This window comes from Tenrec ecaudatus, chromosome 4 (assembly GCF_050624435.1).
Source record: "Tenrec ecaudatus isolate mTenEca1 chromosome 4, mTenEca1.hap1, whole genome shotgun sequence".
Classification (NCBI taxonomy): Eukaryota; Metazoa; Chordata; class Mammalia; order Afrosoricida; family Tenrecidae; genus Tenrec; species Tenrec ecaudatus.
Genome location: NC_134533.1, coordinates 178,094,427 through 178,117,912, shown reverse-complemented (window position 1 = coordinate 178,117,912; position 23,486 = coordinate 178,094,427). Strand labels below are relative to the sequence as shown.

Here is a 23,486-nt window from a genome sequence, read left to right as displayed (position 1 = left end):
CAAGTTCGACATCATCGGCTCTGGCACATCAGACAACCAGGCCTGGAACTGGCAGAGGATAGACAACCTCCAAATCGGGATCCAGAGCCCTCGTGTTCACGGCCTGCTGCCCATTTCCATCTCATCACTCATCTGCGTTGCAGCTTTCCCCTTCTCTTAGATCTGCATTCCATAGATGCAAGAAATATTTACACTCTGTGAAAGATGCAAGAATCATCAACTCCCCGCTCCACCATAGCCATACTCTACATTTCGAGTGTATAATTTCTCTTTTCAAAAAAAAAAATATTTTAAAAATAAATAATCATTTATGGTATTATAATATATTATTATATTTTTATATTATACATATTTATTGATGTTGTTATAATGGAAATGTGGCATCTAGTTGGCTTTAAAGGGCAGAGATTTATTTTCTCACAGTTTAGGAGTCTGAAATCAGGCCACATGGCTCTAGTGGGGAGGGGAACCTTTTTTTCTGCCAAGAGTCCTTTGGATATTTATACCATTATCGGCCAGTCATACTAGTCAAACATTTAATTAACTCACCCCTAATGAGATGGCAGAACAGGGCAGTGTATAGTGGTAATGAGTTGGGCTGCTAACTGGAAGGTCAACAGTTTGAAACCACCAGCCCCTGCTTGAGAGAAAGACAGGGCTTTCCATTCCCGTACCCTGTCCTGTAGAGCCACTGTGGGTTGGCATCAACTCAATAACATTGAGTTTTTGGTTTTGGAGGAGCTGGCTTCTCTCTGATGGGGTGTGTGGTGTTGGCAAGGAGGAGCCCTGCTAGCAGAGTGGTTAGTTGTGGGGCTGCTAACCGAGGGTGGGAAGTTCAAAGCCACCAGCAGCTCAGTCGGAGAAAGATGGGACATTCTACTACCGTAAAAAATTACATTTTTAGAAACTCACAGGGCAATTCTCCTGTGCCCTATAGGGCCGCTATGAGCCGGCATCATCTCTATGGCAGTGCGTTTAGAGTAATGTTGGCTGGTATTGATTTCTCGGGCCTTAGGTGGCCTGTGGGCTGGACCTTCTGCACCCCTGCTAAAGGAAGGCTCTCCCAGAGGGCTCCAGGAGCAATCCTAGTCTCCACCAGCTTCTCTTTGTTGTGTCTTTGATAATCTCCACAGAGACATCCATCTTTCTTCATCTGTGCTTCCTTGCTTCTGTGCCTAACCTGCCCTCTTTATAACTCAAATGTGATTGTGTTAGGAAACACCTCGCACAGATATGACCTAATTAACATACCAAAGAAAATTCTGTTCTCAAATGTGATTACATTCACCACTACAAATAGGGGTTGGGACTTACAATTTGTTTTGGGAGGACTCAATTCAATCCTGAGCTCTTCTGACATATTTAATTATGCTTGTCTCTGAACTAACAGCAATGAAGTCGTAAGCATGCATTCTCTAGCAGCTTTCTTGATTCTCTCAGCCTTAGGTTCCTGAGTGGCACCTGTCTCATCTTTGCCTTAATCTTGACCCCTAGTTTACAAAATTCAACAAATTCAATGTTCTACACAGGCAGATTGGTAAGGTGTGTCAATTGATCAATGAATAGAATATGATGATGTCTGCCAAATAGTCAGCTCATGATGTTGCAGGTGGACTTACCACCTTCTGGAATAGGAGTACGTAGGCAGGAGATACGAAATTTTTAGACAAAAGCTGTATTAGAGCTTAAATTCTGAGCATAGGTTTGCATAAGGCTACAGTTTACAATAAACTCCAAAAACAAGCTCACTGCCTTCCAAACAGTTCCAATCCACAGCGAGCCTGTGGGACCGAGTAGAGCTTTCCTTGTAGGTTTCTGAGACTAAATCTTTTAAGGAGTAGAAAGTCTCATTTTCCTCCCACATGGATTCAGACTCACAGCCCAGCGTTAAACTAATAGCCTAGTATTGTTCAAGGTGCTAGAGCACTTGTTCTTGTAACCACTCTCAGCTGACATTGTAGTCTTGACTGCCTTTTGCAATCTCTTCTTGAACTTGAAAACTCATTCTTGGTGCCTGCATCTTGCCTCCTGAAAGGTAGGTGCTTTGGGATCGAGCCTGGGCATGGGGGTTTTAAAAGTTCTTATGATTCTAAGACATAGATCATTGGTGTAAAAGACTTTGCCCTCCCCCACCTGTAACTCCACCATGAGGCGACAATTTGTCGTACTGTTGTGGCTGGTTTGTAACCATGATGTTCAAGGCTTAAAATTTAAGCTATGCCATTGGTATTTCAGATCCCCAAAGAGTTACTCAAGGTAGATAGGCTTCAGTGGAGCCTCCATGCGAAGGAGAACTTGGTGACCTACCTGGGAGAAGGGGGTGGGGTGAGGCTAGTGAAATCTTTAGCAGTGGAGCATTGTCTGATACAGTGCCAGAAGATGACTCGTTCGGGGAGGAAGGAACTCAAGCAAGATACGACTGGAGAGGAGCCGCAACTCGAAGCAGAGTAGACCTCAGTGACCCGCACAGAGTGGGTTTGCAAGACCTTCATTTGCTGATGTGGCACAATTCAAAATGAAAGAGAAAGCTGCAAATATCCACCAATAAGTGGGGCGTAGAGTACATGAATCAAATGTCTGGAAGTTGTCAAAATAGAAATGGAACACGTAAAGATAGATATGGAAATGAACCGGGGTGGCCGTGTTGAATTGGACAAACATACTGTCCTGGGAATCAAAAATCGAAAAGGAATGGCGTTGCATTCCTCATCAAAGCGAAGATTTCAAGACCCATCCTGAGTACCTTGTCAGTGATAGGGTAATATTCATATGCCTAAAAGGAAGATCAATTAATAGAATTACTGTTCAAATTTATGCACAGATCACTAATTTAAACCAGGGAGAAGTCAAAGATCTTTATCAGCTTCTGTAGTCTCAAATGGATCGAACATGCAATCAAGATGCATTGATAAGTGCCAGTGACTGGAATGTGAAAGTTGGAAACAAAGAAGGATTTGGTAGCGGGAAAACATGGCCTTGGTGATAGAAATAATGCGGAATATTGCATGATCGAATGTTGTGACACCAAGGATTTTTTGTAAACACCTTAAAAAAACATAAAAGTGACCATGTACAAGGACCTCTCTGGATGGAATACACAGTAATCAAACTGACTAGAGCAGTTTGAAATCACCAGCCGCTCCTCGGGAGAATGATGGGACATTCTACTCCCGTTAAGAGTTACAGTCTTGGAAACCCACGGGGGCAATTTTACTCTCTCCTATAGGGCTGCTATGATTCAGAATTGAGTAGATGGCAGTGAGTTTGGTTTGGGTTTTGAGAATGGAAAGACCAGATGCAGATGTTCAATATCATCAAGCAGAGAAGGCCAGGGACCCACTGAGGATTAGCGTATCAAGGGCTCATATGCAAGTTTACGATGAAGATGGTGAAAATTAAAATGAGTCCACAAGAGCCAAAGTAAGACTTTGAGACTATCCCACCTTCATACAGAGACCTTTTTAAGAACATCTTTGACTCATTGAGCAATACTGACCAAAGGACTAACTTAATTGTTGGATGTCATGAAGACATCATACCTGAAGAAAGGAAATGATCATTAAAAACATAGAAAAGATGTCAGGAGTCCATGTAGAAAAAGAATGTTTGGAAACTGATTGGGGTTGCAATTGTACATTCTACTTGTCACGATTGAGATTTGGTATGCTATGATATATGTATTCAATCCCAACTAATAATAATAATGATAATTTTTTAAAAGAAAGGAAAAAAGAAAAGGCCAAAATGGATGTTAGAAGAAACTCTGAAACTTGCCTGTGAGCATAGAGTAGCTACAGTGATAGGTGGAAGTGATGCTGTCTAGGAGTGAACAGAAGATTTCAAAGGGCAGCACAAGGAGACAAAGTACTAGAATGACTTGTGAAAAGACTTGGAGTTAGAAAGCCCGAAGGGGAAAACCCACTTGGATTTTCCCAAGTGGAAGAACTGAGGGGCTGGAAATCAGGAGTGAGTTCCCATATTGAAAGATTCTATGTGCAAACTATTGAATGAGGTGAGAAATATCATAATAGGATAGAATAAATTCAGTCACTGAGCCAAAAATAACTTGTCAGTATTCGGCCATTTCAGATGATCAGAAGCCAGTGATTTTGAAAGAAGTACAAGGTGCACTGAAGGCATTGATGGACTATTAATTGACATGCTTCAACAATGTAATTCAGCATTGGGAGGGCTTATACCAAGATATTGGGACGATATCTATCTGGCAGACTACAAGATATTTTTATGTGTGTCCATTCCAAGGAAAGATGATCCAACCGAATGCAAAAATTATGGAACAATGTTATAAATAGCTCCTGTAAGCAATATTTTTATGAAGGTCATTTCACAATAGTTGCAGTAGTACCTGAAACAGGGCACTACCAGATATATAAACTGGATTCAGAATCATTGTTGATGTCAGATGGATCTGGGCTGACAGTTCAGAGCACAAGAAAAGATGTTTAGTTGTTTATCGATTTAGGCATTTTCCTGGGATCCTAACAGATTATAGGTATCAATGCAAAGAATGGGAATTTCAGAACATTTCATTGTGTTCATGTACATAGACCAAGAGGTGTTGCAGGAGGCTATGGACAACAGTGAAAACCCAAAATCACTTTGCAGAGTCCCCGCCTAGATTAAGCCCTCATTGAATTCCTTCCGATAATTAACCAAGGATGCAATAATCTTAGGAGGCCTGGAAGCATAGCGTGTTTCCCACAGGGCTGCTTCACGCAAGGTCAGCAGTTTGAAACCACCAGCTACTCAGAGGGAGAAAGACAAGACTTTCTAGTCCTATGAAGAGTTACAGTCTCGAAAACCCACAGGGACAGTTCTTCCCTGTCATCTTGTTGCTAGGAGTTGGAATCCCTTTGATGGGGATGAGTTTTGGGTAGATAGTCCTGCCCTCAGGCAGAGTGCATTAAAAAGTGGATTACTTCCATCCCTCTCCAGCCAGCCCAGAGAGGGGCAGTGTCTCTGAGGAGTTTGCTCCAGTGGTGTTTCCTTGATAAATAGTACTAGGGACTCATTTTCATGCGTTAGTATCAACAAACAGTAAGTATATGGCTATTGGTAACTGCCAAGTCATTTGGGCTTTCAGCCACCAAGCCACGTGATCCCTTGGGCTTTGCCTTCAAGGACTAGGAAGTTCGCCTGTCACTCTACCTCACCATCCCTTAGTCCCTGCTGCTCTGCTTACTCTGTCCTACTATTATCAATGTGCCCAAATCTTCGGTGCCTCCACCACTTCAAACAATCCGGTAGACACTCTTCCAATGGTCCTAGGCCTTTTCTCTCTGTTGGAGAGGCCTGATGCACAGAAGGATGGCTTTGATGGAGGCGTTTTGTTTTGTTTAACTTTTAGCCAACCATACCCCAAGGAAAATGAGGGATGGCGTCTCCAGTCACACCTCTTAGCAAAGCAGTCTTAAAAATGCCTCTAAGGAAACAAAGGTTGTGACTTGGTCAGAACTCTTCAACACACTACCACTGAGTCAACGCCAACTCATAGTGACCCTATAGGATAGGGTAGAACTCCCTCTGTCAGTGTCTGAGGTTATAATGGCCTTTGGGAGTAGAGATTCCTGTCTTTCTCACAAGGAGCAGCTGGTGATTTCCAACTGCGAGACTTTTGGATCTTGGCCTAACTCATAGCCACTACACCACCAGTACTTAACCCTACCTCAATCCTGTCCAGGAGCATGGCAAATAACTCCCTCCAAAGTGGAATTCTATCCACAGACACAGAGTCCAGAATTATAATACATCATATAAGGAATTATGGCTAGAGGAGTGAGATTAATGGATTACATCTAGGGAGATTAATGGATTACATCTCAATGTCCATGGAAACAGCAGACAATGAATCAGCAGCATATTCTTCTATTGCGTTAGGCAAATCCGATGTGAATGGCCTTTTGAAAGTGTTAAAATGAAAATTAAAAAGGAAGCTGTCACTTTGAGGTCTAAGTGTGCCTGACCCCCCATCACGGTATTTTGTGCCATTAAGTTGTTTCTGGTTTTTAGTGACCCCTTGTATGCACAACAGAGCAGAACATCTCCCCGCCTGGTCCCACACCATCCTCACAATTGTTCCTGTGCATTAGGCCTTCGTGGTAGTCACTCTCAATCCACCTCCTTGAAAGCCTTCCTTGTTCCCACTGGCCCTCCACTTTACCAAATGTGATGTCCTTCTCCAGGGGCAGGGCTCTCCTGACAACTCGTCCAAGTGTGTGAGGCAAAACCTTGCCACCCTTGTCGCTAAGGAATACCTTCTTCTAAAACAGATTGGTTTGTCTTTTTGGAAGTCCATGGTGCTTTTCTTCTTTGGTCTGCCTTATTCAAAGTTCCACTTTTTCAGGTGCTTATGAGGGAATTGAAAATACCATGGCTTGGTTAAGGCGCACCTTAGTCTTCAAGTAACATCCTTGTTTTCCAATATTCTAAAGAGGTCTTGTGTAGCACATTTACCTAATACAACATACCTTTACACCTCTTAACTTCTGCTTCCTTGAGCACCCAACAAGGTGAAATCCTTGAGTTGAGTTTTGTTTCCATTAATCACAATCTTACCTATTGGTCCAGTTGTGAGGATTTTTAGTTTCTTCACACTGAAGTGTAATCCACACTGAAGGCTGCAATCCTTGATCTCCATCAGCAAGTGCTTCAGGTCTGCCTCACTTTCAACAAGCAAGGTTGCATCATCTGCATATCCCAGGTTGTTAATAAGCCTCCTTCGGATCCTGATGCCATATTTTTCTTCATTAAGCCAGATTCTCTGATGAATTGTTCAGCATACAGATTGAATAAGTATGGTGACAGGGTACAACCCTGAGGCACACTTTGATTTTAAACCATGCAGTATCACATCATTCTGTTCTCATAAGTGCCTCTTGTTCCATGTACAAGTTCCTCATGAGCACAGAGAAATGCTTTGGAATTCCCATGATTCTCAAGGCTATCCATAGCTCATTATGATCTACACAGTTGAATGCCTTGGCAAAGTCGCTAAAACACAAGTAAACATCTTTCTGGCTTTCTCTGCTCTCAGCCAAGATCCGTCTGACATCAGCAACGGTATCCCTTATTCCACGTCCTCTTCTTACTTTTAAGTCACCGTATATGCGTGTGAAAGCTGGACGATGAATATGGGAGACCGGAGGAGAACCGATGCATTTGAATTATGGTGCCGATAATTGAATATTGACTATACCCTGGACTGCCAGAAGAATGAAAAAAATCTGCCTTTGAAGAGGTACACCCGGATTGCTCCCTTGGCGTTCCACGCGCTCTGGAGAATGACATTATGCAACTAAAGTAGAGGGTCAGGGAAAACGAGGAAGAGGCTCCAGAAGCGGCTTGACCCAGCGGCTGTAAGAAAGGCCTCGAACCCTGTGCGGATGAAGCAGCACCCAGCCCCGGGTAGCTCTGGTGCAATAGGTGTGGCTACAAATCGGGATTGATCTTCCTGACGACAACTAGGAAAGGTATGAACCCTAAAGTGAAGTACTGCCCAGCCAGGTCTTGAAGGCCCCAGATCATCTGAGCTCATTCAGAGGTGCCTGGCTATGTCAAGTTTCTATGAGGCAGAAGCTGCAAAGACAAGTGTGTGCACTTCAAGCCCTGACTCATGTACAGTCCATTATAGAGTTAACCCGAGGAGCCTCCCTTGGGCCGGTTCAGCCAGATAGGTTAGACCAGCGGGGTGGAATGGAGTCTCTGAGGTGGGCGCGAGGGTCGCTGCGTATGAACTCAGAGGCAGGCGCCGCTGTGCGGGAGCAAGCTCACCAAGGGCGCACGCAGCGGGGAGGTGAGAACTACAAGTCCCGGCATGCACTGGGCTGACGGGGCGGTGCCGAAACCTGCCCGGAGGGCAGCCAGGCCCAGGCGTGCGCAGTGGTTCTCGGGAGCGGCGGGGCGGGTCGTCTCGGGCTGTCAGCTGTGGCCCCGAGCGTCCGCGCCGAGGTGGCCGCGGCCATTGGCCGAGTGGCAGGAGGGGTGGGGCCACCGCGAGCCGCTAAAGGGCAGGCGGAGCGGACCCCGGCGAGCCACCGATCCGAGAGGCGAGGGCTGAGCTGCTGCGTTCCGGCCTGACCATGGCAGCGGCTCCGCTGAAAGTGTGCATCGTGGGCTCCGGGAACTGGTGAGCGGTGGTGGGAGCGGTGCAGGCTCCGCCTCCCGGGGCTCTGGGCACGGCGGCGGTCAGCCGTGGCGCGGGCACCGGCGCTGCGCGCGGGGAGGCGGGCGGGCGGCCGGGCTGGGTCTCGCGCACCAGTGGAGGCCGCGCCGAGGCGCTCGCGTGGAGAGCAGCGTGGAGAGGGCACTGCGCGTCCGGGCACCTGTCTGCGCGCCCGCTGCTGCGCGGCGGGCGCACCGAGGCCACCTGCGCGCCGCGCCCGGCGGCTCTGCGCAACACTTCGGATCGCTTTGGTGGAAGCCCTGCCTTTCCTGCTGTCGTTTTTTTGGGGTTGAGGAAACGGAGGCAGAGAGGACTAAAGGGCGTTGGGTACGTCCTTGGTGGGGCAGGCGTTGGCCCTCCGAAGTGTCCTCCTTCCCCTTTCTGACAAGTCCACTCCTAGGAATCTTGTATCAGGAAGAAAATCCAATTCCCACAGGCCCCGTTCCCAGTATCGTGCAGGGGCGTTGAGAATACTCCGGGGCACAGCTTGGACACCCCACCCCCACCCCCTTATTGGGCTTTTATTTGACTCTAGCGAACATGAAGCAATGTGTGCCCAGCGCTCCTAGAAGCGCTCTACAGATGTCAGCTCCTTTAGCGACCTGTGTGGAACACACGGTGGGTTTCTGGTGTGCAGTGATTGTGGCAGAAGGGAGGAAAGGTAGGATGTAGCATCTGGTGTTTGAACCGCTCCCTACCCCGCCCCATTTCTGTGCACTCTGCCCTACAGCTAAGGGAGGGCTTGTACTTGAGTGACTGGCCTTTCAGTGGTTCGGATGACCAGTGGTCTGTTTGGCCTGACATTCAGAACAGTTTGGGGGTTCAGGAGTGCAGCAGCAGTGGATACTAGCTGCAGCCTGGTCCCAGCCTTACTGCTTTTCCACTCGAGAAAGCACTTCCTGGAGGAATCCTTACCTGCTTGAAGACTTTTCCATCCCAACGAGGACAGTGGTCGCTCCCTGTACCCCTGTTGCTGACCTCGGTTACTTCAAGGCAGTGAGTTGACTATCGTCTCCGTTCCTCTCCCCCCAGCTTTTGAGAATTGCATCTTCCCGGTGCCCGGCACATACAAACAAACATACTACATTGATGTTTGAAGACTTCACGTTTTACTTACTTATATTTGACTAGGAAATGCATTCAAGCATGTCATTCAAAAACTCAGACTACAAACCTCTTGCTGCCAGGTGGTTCGACTCCAGGTGATTGTTTTTTAGAGTCCAACTGCTCCTTAGACTTTGGTGACTGCAGTCTTTACGGGCTCAGATCCCCAGACCTTTCTTCTTAGCTGCTGCTGGGTGGATTCAGATCGCTAAACATTAGGGTAGTAGCCCAAACGCAAACCGTTGGAACCACCCCAGGACACACAAAACACACACACACACACACACACACACACACACACAAATCACCAGTGGGGAATCTCCTTCCTACCCATACTTTTTCTCTACATTCTACCTGGAGGAAAAACTAGTATTTTCTTGTGCCCACCCCCAAAGGAATTTCATATAGAGGCCAGCAAATGTTTATATATATATGAGAGTTTAAAAAAAATAAAGCCATCATCTTTTCATTCCAATTTTCCATGAACTTTTTGAAGCCCCTTGTGTTTTCTTTCCCCTCTGCCCTACAAGTACTGGAGGATGATACACTTTTCTGTGAGCTCTTTCACCTGGCAATGGAATGTTCTTCCCCACATGGAATGCGCTTGCTCCTGACACCCTGCAAATCTGTTGGTAGACTTTCAGTTCGCCTTTGCCAGTTTTGATCCCAAGGTCACTTGGGTGAGCTCTCAGCTGCCTCGTTGGCCATGGGACTGGAAAAAGCCACCATATAGTTTGAGTTTTCTGAAGGTTTGTTTCCTCTTCTTGCCCCTTCTTGCCCTTGGTTCTACCTGGCAAGATGTAGTAGAAGCAGACAGGCCAGGCCTCACTGGCTGTGGGTACAGAGTGAAAGCAGTGGAGGGAGGTCCCTGTCCCTCCACTGGGATCTGGCTGCCGGCCTGTGGATTCCCTCCAGTGTACGCGGTGGTTTTCTTGGCTGGCTCCAGCCCAGGGAAATAGAGTAGAACTTGATGGACACTGCCGCAAGACAATTGAGAAATACGCTACAGTTTGGGCAGGCTGCCTGGCTTCATGAATTATGGAATCTTACTGGAATCATTGCTGGCTTCCCTGCCACCGTCCTGTGTGCAGGGATGCTCCTGTCCTAGAGAGAGGGCACGGTCTCCCCAAAGAGGTTCAGGAATTTAGGAACTGAAAGCCACGCAAGCAAAAAGCCAGATGCCTACAAGGGAGATTCCTTCTGGTCAGTAGACATTTGTAGGTTGGTCCTGTGTAGGTATGGATGTGGGGCTGTAGGAGGAGGACAGGATGATACCACCCAATGGATACAATCCCCCCCAATCCCTGCCCTTAAGAAACTTGCCTTTGGGTCTGTGGAGGACAAGAGGGTGGAAGGGAACTTCTTGAACACAAACTTGAATGGATTATCTGTCGCAAGGAGAGACATCAGTAGGTTGTTAGACATCATTGTGACCATCTGTACAACAGAACAAAACACTGCCCTGTGCAGCCTCATCCCACAACCACTGCTGTCTTTCAGCCCATGGTTGCAGTCTTATCTGTGCCCTGTCCAAAGAAAGGTGATCCAGAAGAAGGTAGAAATGATCAAGCAATGTCATTAATGTCACACACAAATAGAATTCTGCTGGAAATAACTCACACACAATCGCAGCCACACATTAGCAGGGCACTGTCAGAGCTTCAAGCCAGATTCAGAAGGCATGGTGTGGGGGACAGTGTTGCTGCTGCCGGCTGGATCTTGGCAGAGAACACCAGAGATGTTTGCTTGTGTTTTGTTGACTATGCAAATGCATTTGACGGCGTGGCTCATCACAAATGATGGATAACATTGCGAATAATTTTACTCATGACAAACCTGTACATAGACCCAGAGGAGGCATTAAACAGAACAAGGGGATAACCGTGTAGCCTAAGGTCCAGAAAGGTGTGTGTCAACGTTGTATCCTTTTCCGTACTCACTAAATCTATATGGGGAGCAAATAATCCGAGAAGCTGAACATTTTAAATGGACTGAATAAAATGGTGGATATCGAAGTTAATTGTTAAAGTAGTCCATCAGAAATACCCCCCTGCAGCTAGACTTGCTGAATCTTATTTCTTGAGAGTGGAGCATGTTTTCGTTATGATAATTCTGAAACATCACCAATCGACAGCCCTAACCAACCCCGCCCATCTGGCCCCCACTTCAGCAAGGTAAAAGTTGCTTGGACAAAATAGTTACACTTAGGACTTTGAAACACCTCAAGGAGCTTATCTAAATGTTGCCACGGACAAGTTCATAGGGAGGGTGACCTCACCCTGACACTGAGCACTTCCCTCTTATGAATTGTCTTTAAAAAAAAAAAACATTTTAGGAGGGAGGGGAAAAAAAAAAGAGGACCTGATGCAAGGGGCTTAAGTGGAGAGCAAATGCTTTGAGAATGATTGGGGCAGGGAATGTATGGATGTGCTTTATACAATTGATGTATGTATATGTATGGATTATAATAAGAGTTGTATGAGTCCCTAATAAAATGTAAAAAAAGAAAAGAGGAGAAAAAAATGATTAGGGCAAAGACTGTACAGATGTGCTTTATACAATTGATGTATGTGTATGTATGAACTGTGATAAGAATTGTATGAGCCCCAATAAATTGTTAAAAAAAACAAACATTTTATTAGGGACTCATACAACTCTTATCACAATCCATATAAACTGTCATTGAGTTTACTACAGTGACTAGAATATCGAATTTAGCTAACTAGCCCAGGAGCTTTATCCAAAAGGACTCCCGAAGGGAAAGAAAACAAGCTTAATGATGTTACCTTGCCCGATCCTTGAAGCATATCTCCTTTCCTCTCAGCTGGGTGGCTTGGAGAGGGTCCGATAAAGAAGCCAGGGATGGGGTTTGGAGCACTGGCATGCAGCTGAGCCCGGCCCTACTGCTCAAGGCAAGGCAGACTTCCTCATCTAAATGACTTCAAGGACTGCTAAGTGCGAGGGCGGGGTTTTAAAGCCTTCAGCCATTCTTAGAAGAAAGATGAGGCCATTTGCTCCCATAAAGATACGCCACCTCAGAAACTGTTGTATGTGTGTGTGTGGGGGAGGGTCTCTACAGTGGTATTGATTTTTTTTTTTCTCCTGATTTTGGTGACTGGGTAAAACAAGACTTTGGTCCCTCTAAAAATGAAACAAAGTTTCTACCCCAGCCCTTCCAGAAGCTCACCAGCCACAATGTAAGATTACATTTCTAGAATGAAAACCTCAGAACTCTCTTTTACAGCCAGACCTCCCAAGGGCATGGCACCCATGTCCAGAAATGTGCATTAGGGCAAAGTTGTGCAACCGTTGTAAGGAGGGCTCGAACCCGACCCCCTGGGTGTCCATCCTGGCTGCCCTACTTGGCAGCTGCGCGGGCTTGGGCCACTGGCTTCTCTCCCAGCATCATTGCTTATACTGCTGGTACCTGCTGCCTGGGAGCACGGCGCAGATTGAGCGAGATGATTCGGGTAGAGGGTATGTTTGCTCCCACTGCCAAAAAACCACCGCCAGCAAATCAACGGAAAAGCTTTATGAGAGCCAGCAGCCTCCTCTCTCTTCTGAGGAGCTGCTGGTTGGTTTGAACTGCCCACCTGGCAGTTAGCTGCCCAGCACTTCAGTCACTGCACCACCGGGGCATAGTGATCGGCACACGATTCATGAGTCTTTCTATTCCCACAAAGTTACGGCACTGGAAACCCTCCGAGGGGCTGTCATAACCAATGCTACAGCGCCAGAATCGATTCCATGACGGCAAGTTGAGTCTCATTAATTTTTATTAGTTTCAGCGTCCTCGGCCTATGCCCTCCTCAGTCATAAAACAGACTCTGGTGTAGGCCAAAAGCCAGAGAGAGGACACAAAGCAGAGTGTCGCTGATAAGTTGTGGCCTTTGTTTTTACCATTACTTGCTTTCTCTGAGACCGAAGGTCAGTGAGTGTTTTGCCCTGCTTTGCACTGAAGACTGAAACTGGGCTCTCAAATTTATAGTACCTTTTTGAGGGGTCTTTTAGAGCTGTCTGGTCAGAGCACTCTGGTATTTGTCCCCTTGGCCCCCCTCTTGTCTGTGATTCCTGCCACATGCCTGCTTGCAGCCGCCCTCAAGCCCTCCCGCCCCGGCCCACAGAGGACTCAGCTCCAGAAGACCTGAGGGGACTAAATGCAGCCTGGCTGGGAGTAGCATCCACTCTTTGCCTCCGGGTGGGCGTGGGGTGGTGGGTGGTGGGGATGAAAGTTTGTCAAATGAAAACCACAAATAAAAACTAGATACTTAATCAACTACTTCCATCACCTGCCCCACCTGTTCAAGGTAGCGATCCATGAGTCTGGCTCTAGGAGTGACCCAGAAGCTCTCTTATCTCTTCACCTCTGCCTCCCAGTCCTCACCGCTCTCATCATTCATCCACTTCCTCTGCTCGGGCGGTGAACCATTGTTGTAATAAGGCCAGGAACCGCTATGATTGTTGTAATAACACCAGAAACTGCTGCCAAATAAAGTCAGATGCCTCTGCCCACCGCAGGCACATGCCGCATTCTATTTAAACTATTTAAAGTGTTGTTTTAATATTCTATTTAAAATATTACCCCAGCCTCCAGGGGTAATTTTATGATACCTATTTAGATGACAAAACTGTGGCGTAGGGAAAACTTGCTCAAGGTCAGTGGTTACTCAGACAGTGTTGAAACACTGGCCCTTTGAGTCCCAGAGGCAAGGTTTCTGCTCATTTTCTTACTATTTTCAGTAAGAAGCAGGCTCTTCCTTACAAATTTATAGGCATAAAATATTGCTTATATACTCATCTCTCTCACACACACAGCAAAAAAAAGCCAATGAATCTTCCACTTACAAGAAGTAAAATTGAAATGAAGTCTTAAAAATCATGAATCTGTATCAGAGGAGATTTCCACATGGATATATATCAGAACCCCGGACCTCAACGCTAATTCGTTGTAGACGGAGCTTCGAGATGCAATGTAGGCGAGTTCCAAATCAATGTTTCCCACGAGAAATAACAGAAAATGGATTAATCCGTTCTCGGCCACCAAGTTGTTACCCTAGTCTTGCCTTTTTATACAAAACATTACACAGAAATTACAATGTAAATAAGTTCAGAGTTAAATAATATAATTTAAATAAGAAACACAACATTCAAAAAGTTTTTAACAACTACAGTATGGTCCATACCATGAGACTGATGAGGATCTGGATCTGTGGACACGGACGTGGAGAGGAGGGATGGAGAGAGAGGAGGGATGGAGAGAGAGAGTCACTGTTTGGGAGGGGAATCCCCTTCCATCAAATCAACTGGTAGCTGCTTTGCAGGAGTTTTTTTTTTTTTTTCCCTCTTCTTTGCCTTTTTCATTAGGAACCTGGCTGGCTTTCTATTGAAAAAAAAAAAATCTTTTTGTTCTTTTTTTTTTTTCTCACTAGGACCTGGCTGGCTTTCTCTAAGAAAAGAAAATCTGCCTAATGTGGTCTGCTGTTGGCGTTTCCCTAACGGGTTTATTAAAGTATCAACAACATCAACAGCACGGTTAGCCAGTTTCTTATGATGATTTTTTTCAAAAAACTTCTTTCTTAGGACCCATTTTTTAAATCTAAAAACAGTACAAAAAGCCACAAAAACTAGGAATATTATAGTAAGACAATTGGAACACAGCCTCAAAAGGTTTAAACCATGTGCACTAACAACACCAACTAACTCCCAGTGACTGAAACACGAACTGCTTTTGTTTACAAAAACCACGTGCGTTGGGTCAGATTCTGATGTTTCGTTTGAGCTCCAATTAAAAATTCTCTCGACATTTGGCGTTGAAATCCGATGATATCAAGTTCTGGTGCGGGTGAGTGCCAGGGTTCTACGTGTCTTTAGATATATTTATCATGTGCTTTGTGTCTGTCCTTTCTTCCGGAGACATGATACATGATCACAGCTTATGGCTTTTGAAGGGACCAGATGGAAACATTGTTCTATCAGATTAATTGATAGAAAAAGATTTTTAGCTGCACCTTCAATTTTCGCCTGTTATTCTCAGAGCAATGCTTCAGTGAATCCACTTTCTTTTATAACACATTCCTTTGGATAGAAAAGTCTAACCTCTGAGTAATCTCCCCTAGTCTCCCAAAGGTTGCTGGTTCGAGGTAGTTTCTGGGTCCTGGCCATTCAGGACACCTTCCCCTCCACCTGCCGTCTCGCATCAACATTTGATGCTAAGAACTAAGCTCAACATGCTGAAGGCCTCAGACCTCCATTAAGGCCATGCGAGTGGCACTTTGGAGCTCCTGGGTAATGCAAATGCTAACCGTGCTCGGATGCTAATGGGAAGGAGGGAGTTTGGGGTCTACCCAGACATACCCTTAGAGCAGTGGTTCTCAACCTGCGGGTCGAGACCCCTTTGGGGGTCGAACGACCCTTTCACAGGGGTCACCCGATTCATAACAGTAGCAAAGCAAAATGACAGTTCAGAAGTAGCAACAAAAATAATGTTATGGTTGGGGGGTCACCACCACACGAGGAACTGTATGAAAGGGTGGCGGCATGAGGAAGGTTGAGAACCACTGCCCCAGAGGAGAGACTAGAAAGCATACAGAGTGCAGTTCTCTTGGGACACACCTAGGGTCACCATGAGGCAGTTGTGACTGCCAGCAGCCGGTGTGGTGGCACTTTGTTGTTGTTCCTAGATTGGTGCTCAACCCCTTCCACAGCTGGAAGACGGGAAACAAATCTGTTATCTCTTGCTGCCTAACAGTCTACCCCGCAAATACAGTGGCTTCAAAAAATGATCATCGATTAGGTCGTGCTTCTTTGGGAGGATAATTTCGGCGAGGTTCACTGGTTGGCTTTGCTCCTGGGCTCGTCTGTGCTTCCTCGTGTGGCCGTGGTCAGCGGGTGGGGTCCTCAGCCTTTCCTCTTATCCAGCGGGGGGACTGGCTCGAATGACACCCGTGACCAGCCATCCTGCCTGTCATCCTTCAGCAGGCCAGCTCGGGCTCCCGCAGGTGGTGTGTCGGTGCCATCTAGGAAGGCCTGGCCTCCGCGCCCGAGCATTCTCCAGCCTTTGGGTGAATGAGGCCAGTTGCTCTTCCAGTGTGTGCTTCAGGGAAGCTCCCAGTCTCCTCCATCAGCGGCTTCAACTAACAGAACCCAGGATGTTTAGTGCACGCGGTCAGAAATGTGTCTTTTATTTATTTATCTATCTATTTATTTATTTATTTGGTGTCTGATAGCTTCTTCTCTACTGCATTTACTTCAATGCATTCATGGCCTCCATTCGAGAATTACTGCCTTGGATAGATATGCAGTGTCCCATTCTCATCAGCATAGCCAGAGGGCATCCCAAGGTGCACGGTTCTTAAAAATGCTTTATCTTTGGGTGGCCTTTTACTTGTTTTTTTGTGTGGAGTGTGTGTGGGGTGTTCCAGTGCCAAAGGAAGGAGTGCTATGTAGGGATTCTGGGTAACCAAACACTAGAATTTGTCCGCATTTTCCCCCAGCCTTGGGAAAGGTAAGATCGGACCTAATTGCTTTGGCACCAGTTACTGGGACAGAAATATCCCCAGTCATTCATGAAACCACTCCAACTTGATGGAAATGCCCTCAAGCATCTAAATCCCTACTGCCTACAATTAGATGGAATCTTGTCATGTATAACTTGCATCTCTTTAGTGAACCCCTCCCTGGCTTCCCTTAGTTCCCACCCTGTGAGTTGGCTGGTGATACTTTGTAAATGGTCAAGTGCTATAGAAACATAAGTAATTATTATGGACACATTTGTATCCCTACTTACAATTGGGGTGACCATGCATTCTCATTTGCCTGGGACAGTTCAAGTCTGTGCTTGTTGCCCAGTACACCCCTTCATTACTCTCTAAAGGACCTTGTTTTAAATAATACATTGAATGTCCCACCTGCTTACAATGAACTCGGACTAGCTTGGGCCACATGACTCTGAACGCCGGACTAAGACCAGCAATGCATGCTACTAGATGCAGTCTCCAGTGCTGACTCAGCTTATTGGTGGTGGCTGTCAGGCAGAATGGACTTGATGGCAGTGAGGTTTTGGAGTTCGTGTGGAGCTCTGGGTTGTGAGGAGCCTGAGGAAGGAAGTCATAGTGGCAGGAAGATGTGCTGGGATCTGTGGGATCTGTGACCGTGAGGCCATGGGAACTGGGCAGGGTCCTGGCAGTAACTGCTGAATCAGCTGTGGCTGCTCAGACTAAGCCAGCGGTTCTCAGCCTCTGGGTCATGATCCTTTTTGGGGTCTAATGACCCTTTCACAGGGTTGCCTGATTCATAACAGTAGCAAAATGACAGTGATGAAGTAGCAACGAACATAATTTTATGGTTGGGGGTCACCACCACAGGAGGAATTGTATTAAAGGGTCACGGCATTCAGAAAGTGGAGGACTACTGGACTAAGAGGATCCTACCAAGATAGGACCTATCGTTGAGGATCTGCATGGTGCAGCCAGCCCACTCTCAGACATTGGGTACTGTAATAAAGACTAACACTTGTTGGATCCTTACCATACGTTACCTCAGTGGAATGTTGTCATCATCCTTATTTAGAATAGGTCAAGGAATCAGTGGCATAGATGGTTACAAGACGGTTACATAATGTGTTCTAAGTTATCAGCGAAGTGGTGGAGCAGTCTGATCATAGTCCCTCACTGACCTGCCTACTCTCCCGCCCATGCATCCATCTACCCACCCCTCCACCCAACCACACACTCATCTACTGCTGCATCCATCTACCCACCCCTCCACCCAACCACACACTCATCTACTGCTGCATCCATCTACCTACCCCTCCACCCAACCACACACTCATCTACTGCTGCATCCATCTACCCACCCCTCCACCCAACCACACACTCATCTACTGCTGCATCCATCTACCCACCCCTCCACCCAACCACATACTCATCTACTGCTGCATCCATCTACCTACCCCTCCACCCAACCACACACTCATCTACTGCTGCATCCATCTACCCACCCCTCCACCCAACCACACACTCATCTACTGCTGCATCCATCTACCCACCCCTCCACCCAACCACACACTCATCTACTGCTGCATCCATCTACCCACCCCTCCACCCAACCACACACTCATCTACTGCTGCATCCATCTACCCACCCCTCCACCCAACCACACACTCATCTACTGCTGCATCCATCTACCCACCCCTCCACCCAACCACACACTCATCTACTGCTGCATCCATCTACCCACCCTCTACCCAACCACACACTCATCTACTGCTGCATCCATCTACCCATCCCTCCACCCAACCACACACTCATCTACTGCTGCATCCATCTACCCATCCCTCCACCCAACCACACACTCATCTACTGCTGCATCCATCTACCCATCCCTCCACCCAACCACACACTCATCTACTGCTGCATCCATCTACCCACCCCTCTACCCAACCACACACTCATCTACTGCTGCATCCATCTACCCACCCCTCCATCCAACCACACACTCATCTACTGCTGCATCCATCTACCCACCCATGGACTCATTTACTCATCCATTCATGCATCCATCCAGATTCACTTCTTAATTTAAACTTTATGAGTAGGAAAAAATTCACATGGTTTAAGACTGCAGATGTGAAAATTCTCTTTCTGATCCCATCTTTTTTTAAAAAAGATCATTTTATTGGGGGCTCTTATAACATTCCATACAACAATTGTATGAAGCACATTTTTACATATGTTGCCATCATTTTCTAAATATTTACTTTCTATTTGAGTCCTTGTTATCATTTCCTCTTTTCCCTCCCTCCCCTTCCCTCCCTTGTGCCCCCTTGATAAATTATAAATTATTATTTTCTTATCTTACACACTGACCATTGTCTCTCTTTCCCCACGGTTTCTGTTGTTCCTCCCCCTGGAGGGGTGGTGGTAGATATGTGTCGATCATTGTGGTCAGTCCTCTTTCCCCCCACCTCCCCCACCTGTCCGCTACCCATCTCTGACCCAAATTTGTGTGTCATGAGCTCTTATCTATACCAGTGTAGATGCTCCAGTCTAGCCCTAAGTGAAAGGCAGGACTGGGTTCATGATATTCGAGGGGTGGGGGTGAGGAAGCCTCAAGGAACCAGAGGAATATTGTGCATTTCATCAGACCTATGCTACACCCTGGTTGACTCGTCCCTTCCTTCTGTGAGGGAATGTCCCATTGTCTAGAGGGGCTTTGGGTCTCCCCCTCGCTCTCAACAATGTTTCTTTTGAGTCTCCTGATGCCAGTTACCTGATCCTGTCAACACCTCATGATGGCACAGGCTGGTGTGCTTTTTCTATGTGGTACCCATCTTTTATTAAATCTTTTTCTTTTTTTTTTGATTTATGAAAAATAAATTTATTACATAACACCTTGTTTTTAACAATGTTCAATTTTTTAAAATTCAGAATACTTGTGTCATTCATGTAAAATAGTAAATCTTTTTCTTTTATTGAATCTTATTCCACTACCAAGGAGCCCTGGTGGAGTAGTGGTTATGTATTGGGCTGTGATCCATGAGGTCAGCATTTCAAAGCCATCAGCCAGCTCTGAGGTAGAAAGATGGGCCTTTCTACCCCCACAAACAGTTACAGTCTTGGAAACTCACGTCTTATTGCTTCTTCCTTCTAATTGTTGATACAAGGTGTAGTAGTGCCATGTGTATCAGGGTTTCCCCAATAGAACGTTTTGAATTGGTGGAAGCATTTTCTATCTGTGCTGTTTAAATGTACTGGCCACTAGTCACTCATGGCTGTTGTGACTAAAAATTGTCATTTGATTTCATTCAAGTTAGTTAAAATTAATTTTTTAAATGCGCAGCTAATGACTGCCCCCTGGGACAGTGACAGCGGATACTCTCCTTACACCTTGATTTCTCAAAGGGCTTTGATCTTCCTATACCTGCACGCAGTGAACATCTTCATTCTTTTTCATGGCTGCATGGTATTCCTGTGGGAGGCCTGGTGGTGTAGGTTATGCATTGAGCTGCGTGCGAACCACAAGACAATCGGTTTGAAACCACCAGCACTCTTTGGGATTAAGATAAGGCTTTCTACTGCCATAAAGAGATAGTGGTCTCAGAAGCCCACATGGTCAATTCTACCCTGTCCTATAGGAGTGCTATGAATTGGCACTGACTCAAAGGCAGTGGGTTTGGTTTTTTGGCTTATGGTATTCCTGTGTACAGTTTTATCTTTAGGTAATCCCCTCTCGATGGGTGACGGGGGGGGGGAGGTTATGCTTTTGCTGTTAGCAGTGTTACGTGAGTAACCTTATACTCACCCATTTGTAGATCTATCTGTAGAAGCCAATCTCTTAATGATGTATGAAAATTATGTAGTTGTGATTTCCTACTTCATTTTTCTCTTTAAGAAGCAGGTAGGATGAGGGTGAAAGGTGGCATTCTCAGGTGGGAGATTGTTTTAGAGTGGATAGAAATATGAGAGAGTGCTTTGTTTGCTCTGGGATAACAAACGTGTGAGGAGCCCAGCTCAGACTGGAAATCTGAGCGTCCACTTTGGTGGGATTGGAAGGCACTGCCCCTGGGTCAATCCCATCTCCGAGTGGCCCTCTACAGGGCTTCCAGGGCTGTAACTCTTTACAGCTACAGACAGCCTCATCTCTCGCCCAGGGGGCGACTGCTGAGCTTTCAAGGCAGTCCGAGCCTTACCCGGGTTCCGGAGAGCTTTGACAATAACCTTCAGCCATTCTCGCCTGGAAGGGCAGCAGACTTTGGTTACTGTGTCAACAGTAGGCAGGTGGTAGGTGCTGTTAGAATGTGGACCACGTGGCTCTCTCCCATCATTCTTAGACAGGTCTGGAGGATGGATGTGCTTATCCAGAGGCTTAGGCTGGTGAGTAGAGTGTAAGGTTTGAAGCACTGGGGGCAGGTTAAGTCTCAATATCATTGCTTTGAGAGCCATCAGTGATTTATGAATCTGTGACTTGGACATCATCCAAACCAAAAATCAAAACCTGTCCAGTCTGTTCTTCCTCCTAGCAACTCTCCAGGACAGAACATAACTGCCCCTTAAGGTTTCCGAATGTAAACCGTTTTCTTTCTTTCGTTTAACAACCATTCTCTGCATTCTTTCTTACTGAAACTCCTATATCTGGTTCATATTCTCTCTCTCTCTCTCTCTCTCTCTCTCTCTCTCTCTCTCTCTCTCTCTCTCTTGCTCTCGCTCTCTCTTTTGGTAAATCTTTATGGGAGCAGACAGCTTTATTTTTCTCCCAGAGTGGCTGGTGGGTTTGAACCTCCAATCTTGTGATCAGCTGTCCAATGCTTAAGCCATTGTCTGGGACCCTATAATTTGGGCTCCTGGGGCATCTCCTGCTCCTTGAGCCTTTCACAATGACATGACTTCATCATCGTCATACTCTAGTCATTAAGAAGCCATACTGCCTGTGGCGTGTGTGATTGAACGGCCGCGTGGGTGAGCAGATCATGGACAGGCTGTCTCTAACAGCTGCTCCTAGATGCTGCTTGGTGTAGGCTGGAAAAGAAGTATTGCCGAAAATGAATTCTGGAACGCTGGTGGTATAGTGGTCAAGTGCTCGCTGTTAACTGAAAGGTGGGCAGGTGTGTTCTAGATGCTCCGTGGGAGAAGGATGTGGTGGCCTGCTTCCATAAGGAGGGACTGCCTTGGAAACCCCACGGGGCCATTCTGTTCTGCCCTCCAGGATGGCTGTGAGTTGGAATGGATTCTATACCTGTGGATTTTGTGAGTTCAAGATGAGTTTGAAGGGTTTTGTGGGTTCCATTCTCCCCGTCAGTTTGTTTTCCAGATAGCCTTGGGGCTTGCTGGAACTTGCTTGTTTTAGACTTGGGATGTGTTGAAATATTTTCACAGGTGGAAAAGATTTGTAATTTGGGAAGGCAGGAAGCAGGGGGCTGGGGAAGGAAGCAAAATTAGGGAACGAACATGTGTCTCTTGAGGACATTTTTTAAAATATAGAAAAGTATACAGAATAAACAATCCTCTATAAGCCTGGTCCATGGAAGCGCTACAACATCAGCCCGTCTCCAACTGTGCACTAAGCTGGCGAGTCACCCTGGAAGCTGGGGAACCGGCAGATGCTGATGGTGCAGTTCAGAGCAGGATGGGGGATAGGGTGGGGTGGGGTGGGTGGGGGGGGTAAGCAGTTCCCTCTCCATCTGAGTAGAGAAGGACCTCAGACCAGGTGCTCCATGCTGCATAGTGGATGCTGTCTTTCCCTCGGTCATTTCTGCCTGTGAGCGTGCGCTATGTACAATCGGGCGCCCTGCTTTATAAGCGCTGTCAGCACTCTACCAAAGCACGTTCCTCTGGGGTTCATATGTTGCCGGTTGGGAAAGCTCGGTTTCCTCTTCTTCCCTCTCCCCTCCTTTCCTGTCAGTGAAGTTGCTCACAGAGACCCTTTCCTCTGTGGTTTCTTCTCTTGAATTTAAGCTTAGAGAGCTTTCCTATCCTGAGATCAAATAAACATTCACCAAGTGAGATCTATTCTTAAAATACTTCTCTTTTTTTTGTGCATTTAATACGCTGGCCTTTGATTATACTTTAAAAGCCTTTAACTACAGAGAATTACACACAGTGCTAACAGTGGTTCTTCTTAGGTGGTGGGATTATTCATAATTTTTTCTTCTTTCATGTATCTTATGAATGAAGGGGAGAAAAAGAGAAGCAGATGACATTATTGAAACTGAAAGTGACTAGCTGGTTGCCCAGGGAACCACACCTTAAAATTCCCAGCCTTTATTATTGCTTAAGGTACTTAAGTGGCCCAAAGAGGTTGCACCCAAATGTGAACCTGAAAGTCTATGATTCGAACTTGCCCAGCGGTGTCACGGAAGAAAGACTTGTCGGCCTGGTCTCACAGAAACGGTTGCTGGCTTCCGTCCGTTCAGATTGCGTTTTGCAGAGCAGAACTGTTGCCTTCCAGGTCACCAGGCCTGTCTTTCCAGGTCCCGCTGGGTGTGTCCGAGCCTTCAGCTTTTCAGCCAGTAGTCAGGTACCTCCCCAGGGACTCCTTCCACAGAGATTTCAGCCAGCAAACTCCTGGGGAGCAATTCTGCTCTGTAACACAGCCAGTTGCCTTGAGTTGGAATGAGTGCCGCAGCAGAGTGTGTGTGTGTGTGTGTGTGTAATCTTGCTTGTGCATTTATGGATCAGCAAGGTAGTTCTTGGCTGGGCTGGC

General features: G+C 46.4%; 1 protein-coding gene across 1 annotated transcript in view; it reads left to right on the top strand.

Moving 5' to 3' along the window:
- The first annotated feature begins 7,939 nt into the window (after positions 1–7,939).
- Positions 7,940–23,486, top strand: part of GPD1L (glycerol-3-phosphate dehydrogenase 1 like) — a 53,377-nt gene continuing 37,830 nt past the window's right edge. The window contains exon 1 of the mRNA XM_075547105.1: positions 7,940–8,146. Coding sequence (XP_075403220.1) covers positions 8,100–8,146 — 47 coding nt within the window. The 5' untranslated portion in view covers positions 7,940–8,099. The remainder of the gene's footprint in view (positions 8,147–23,486) is intronic.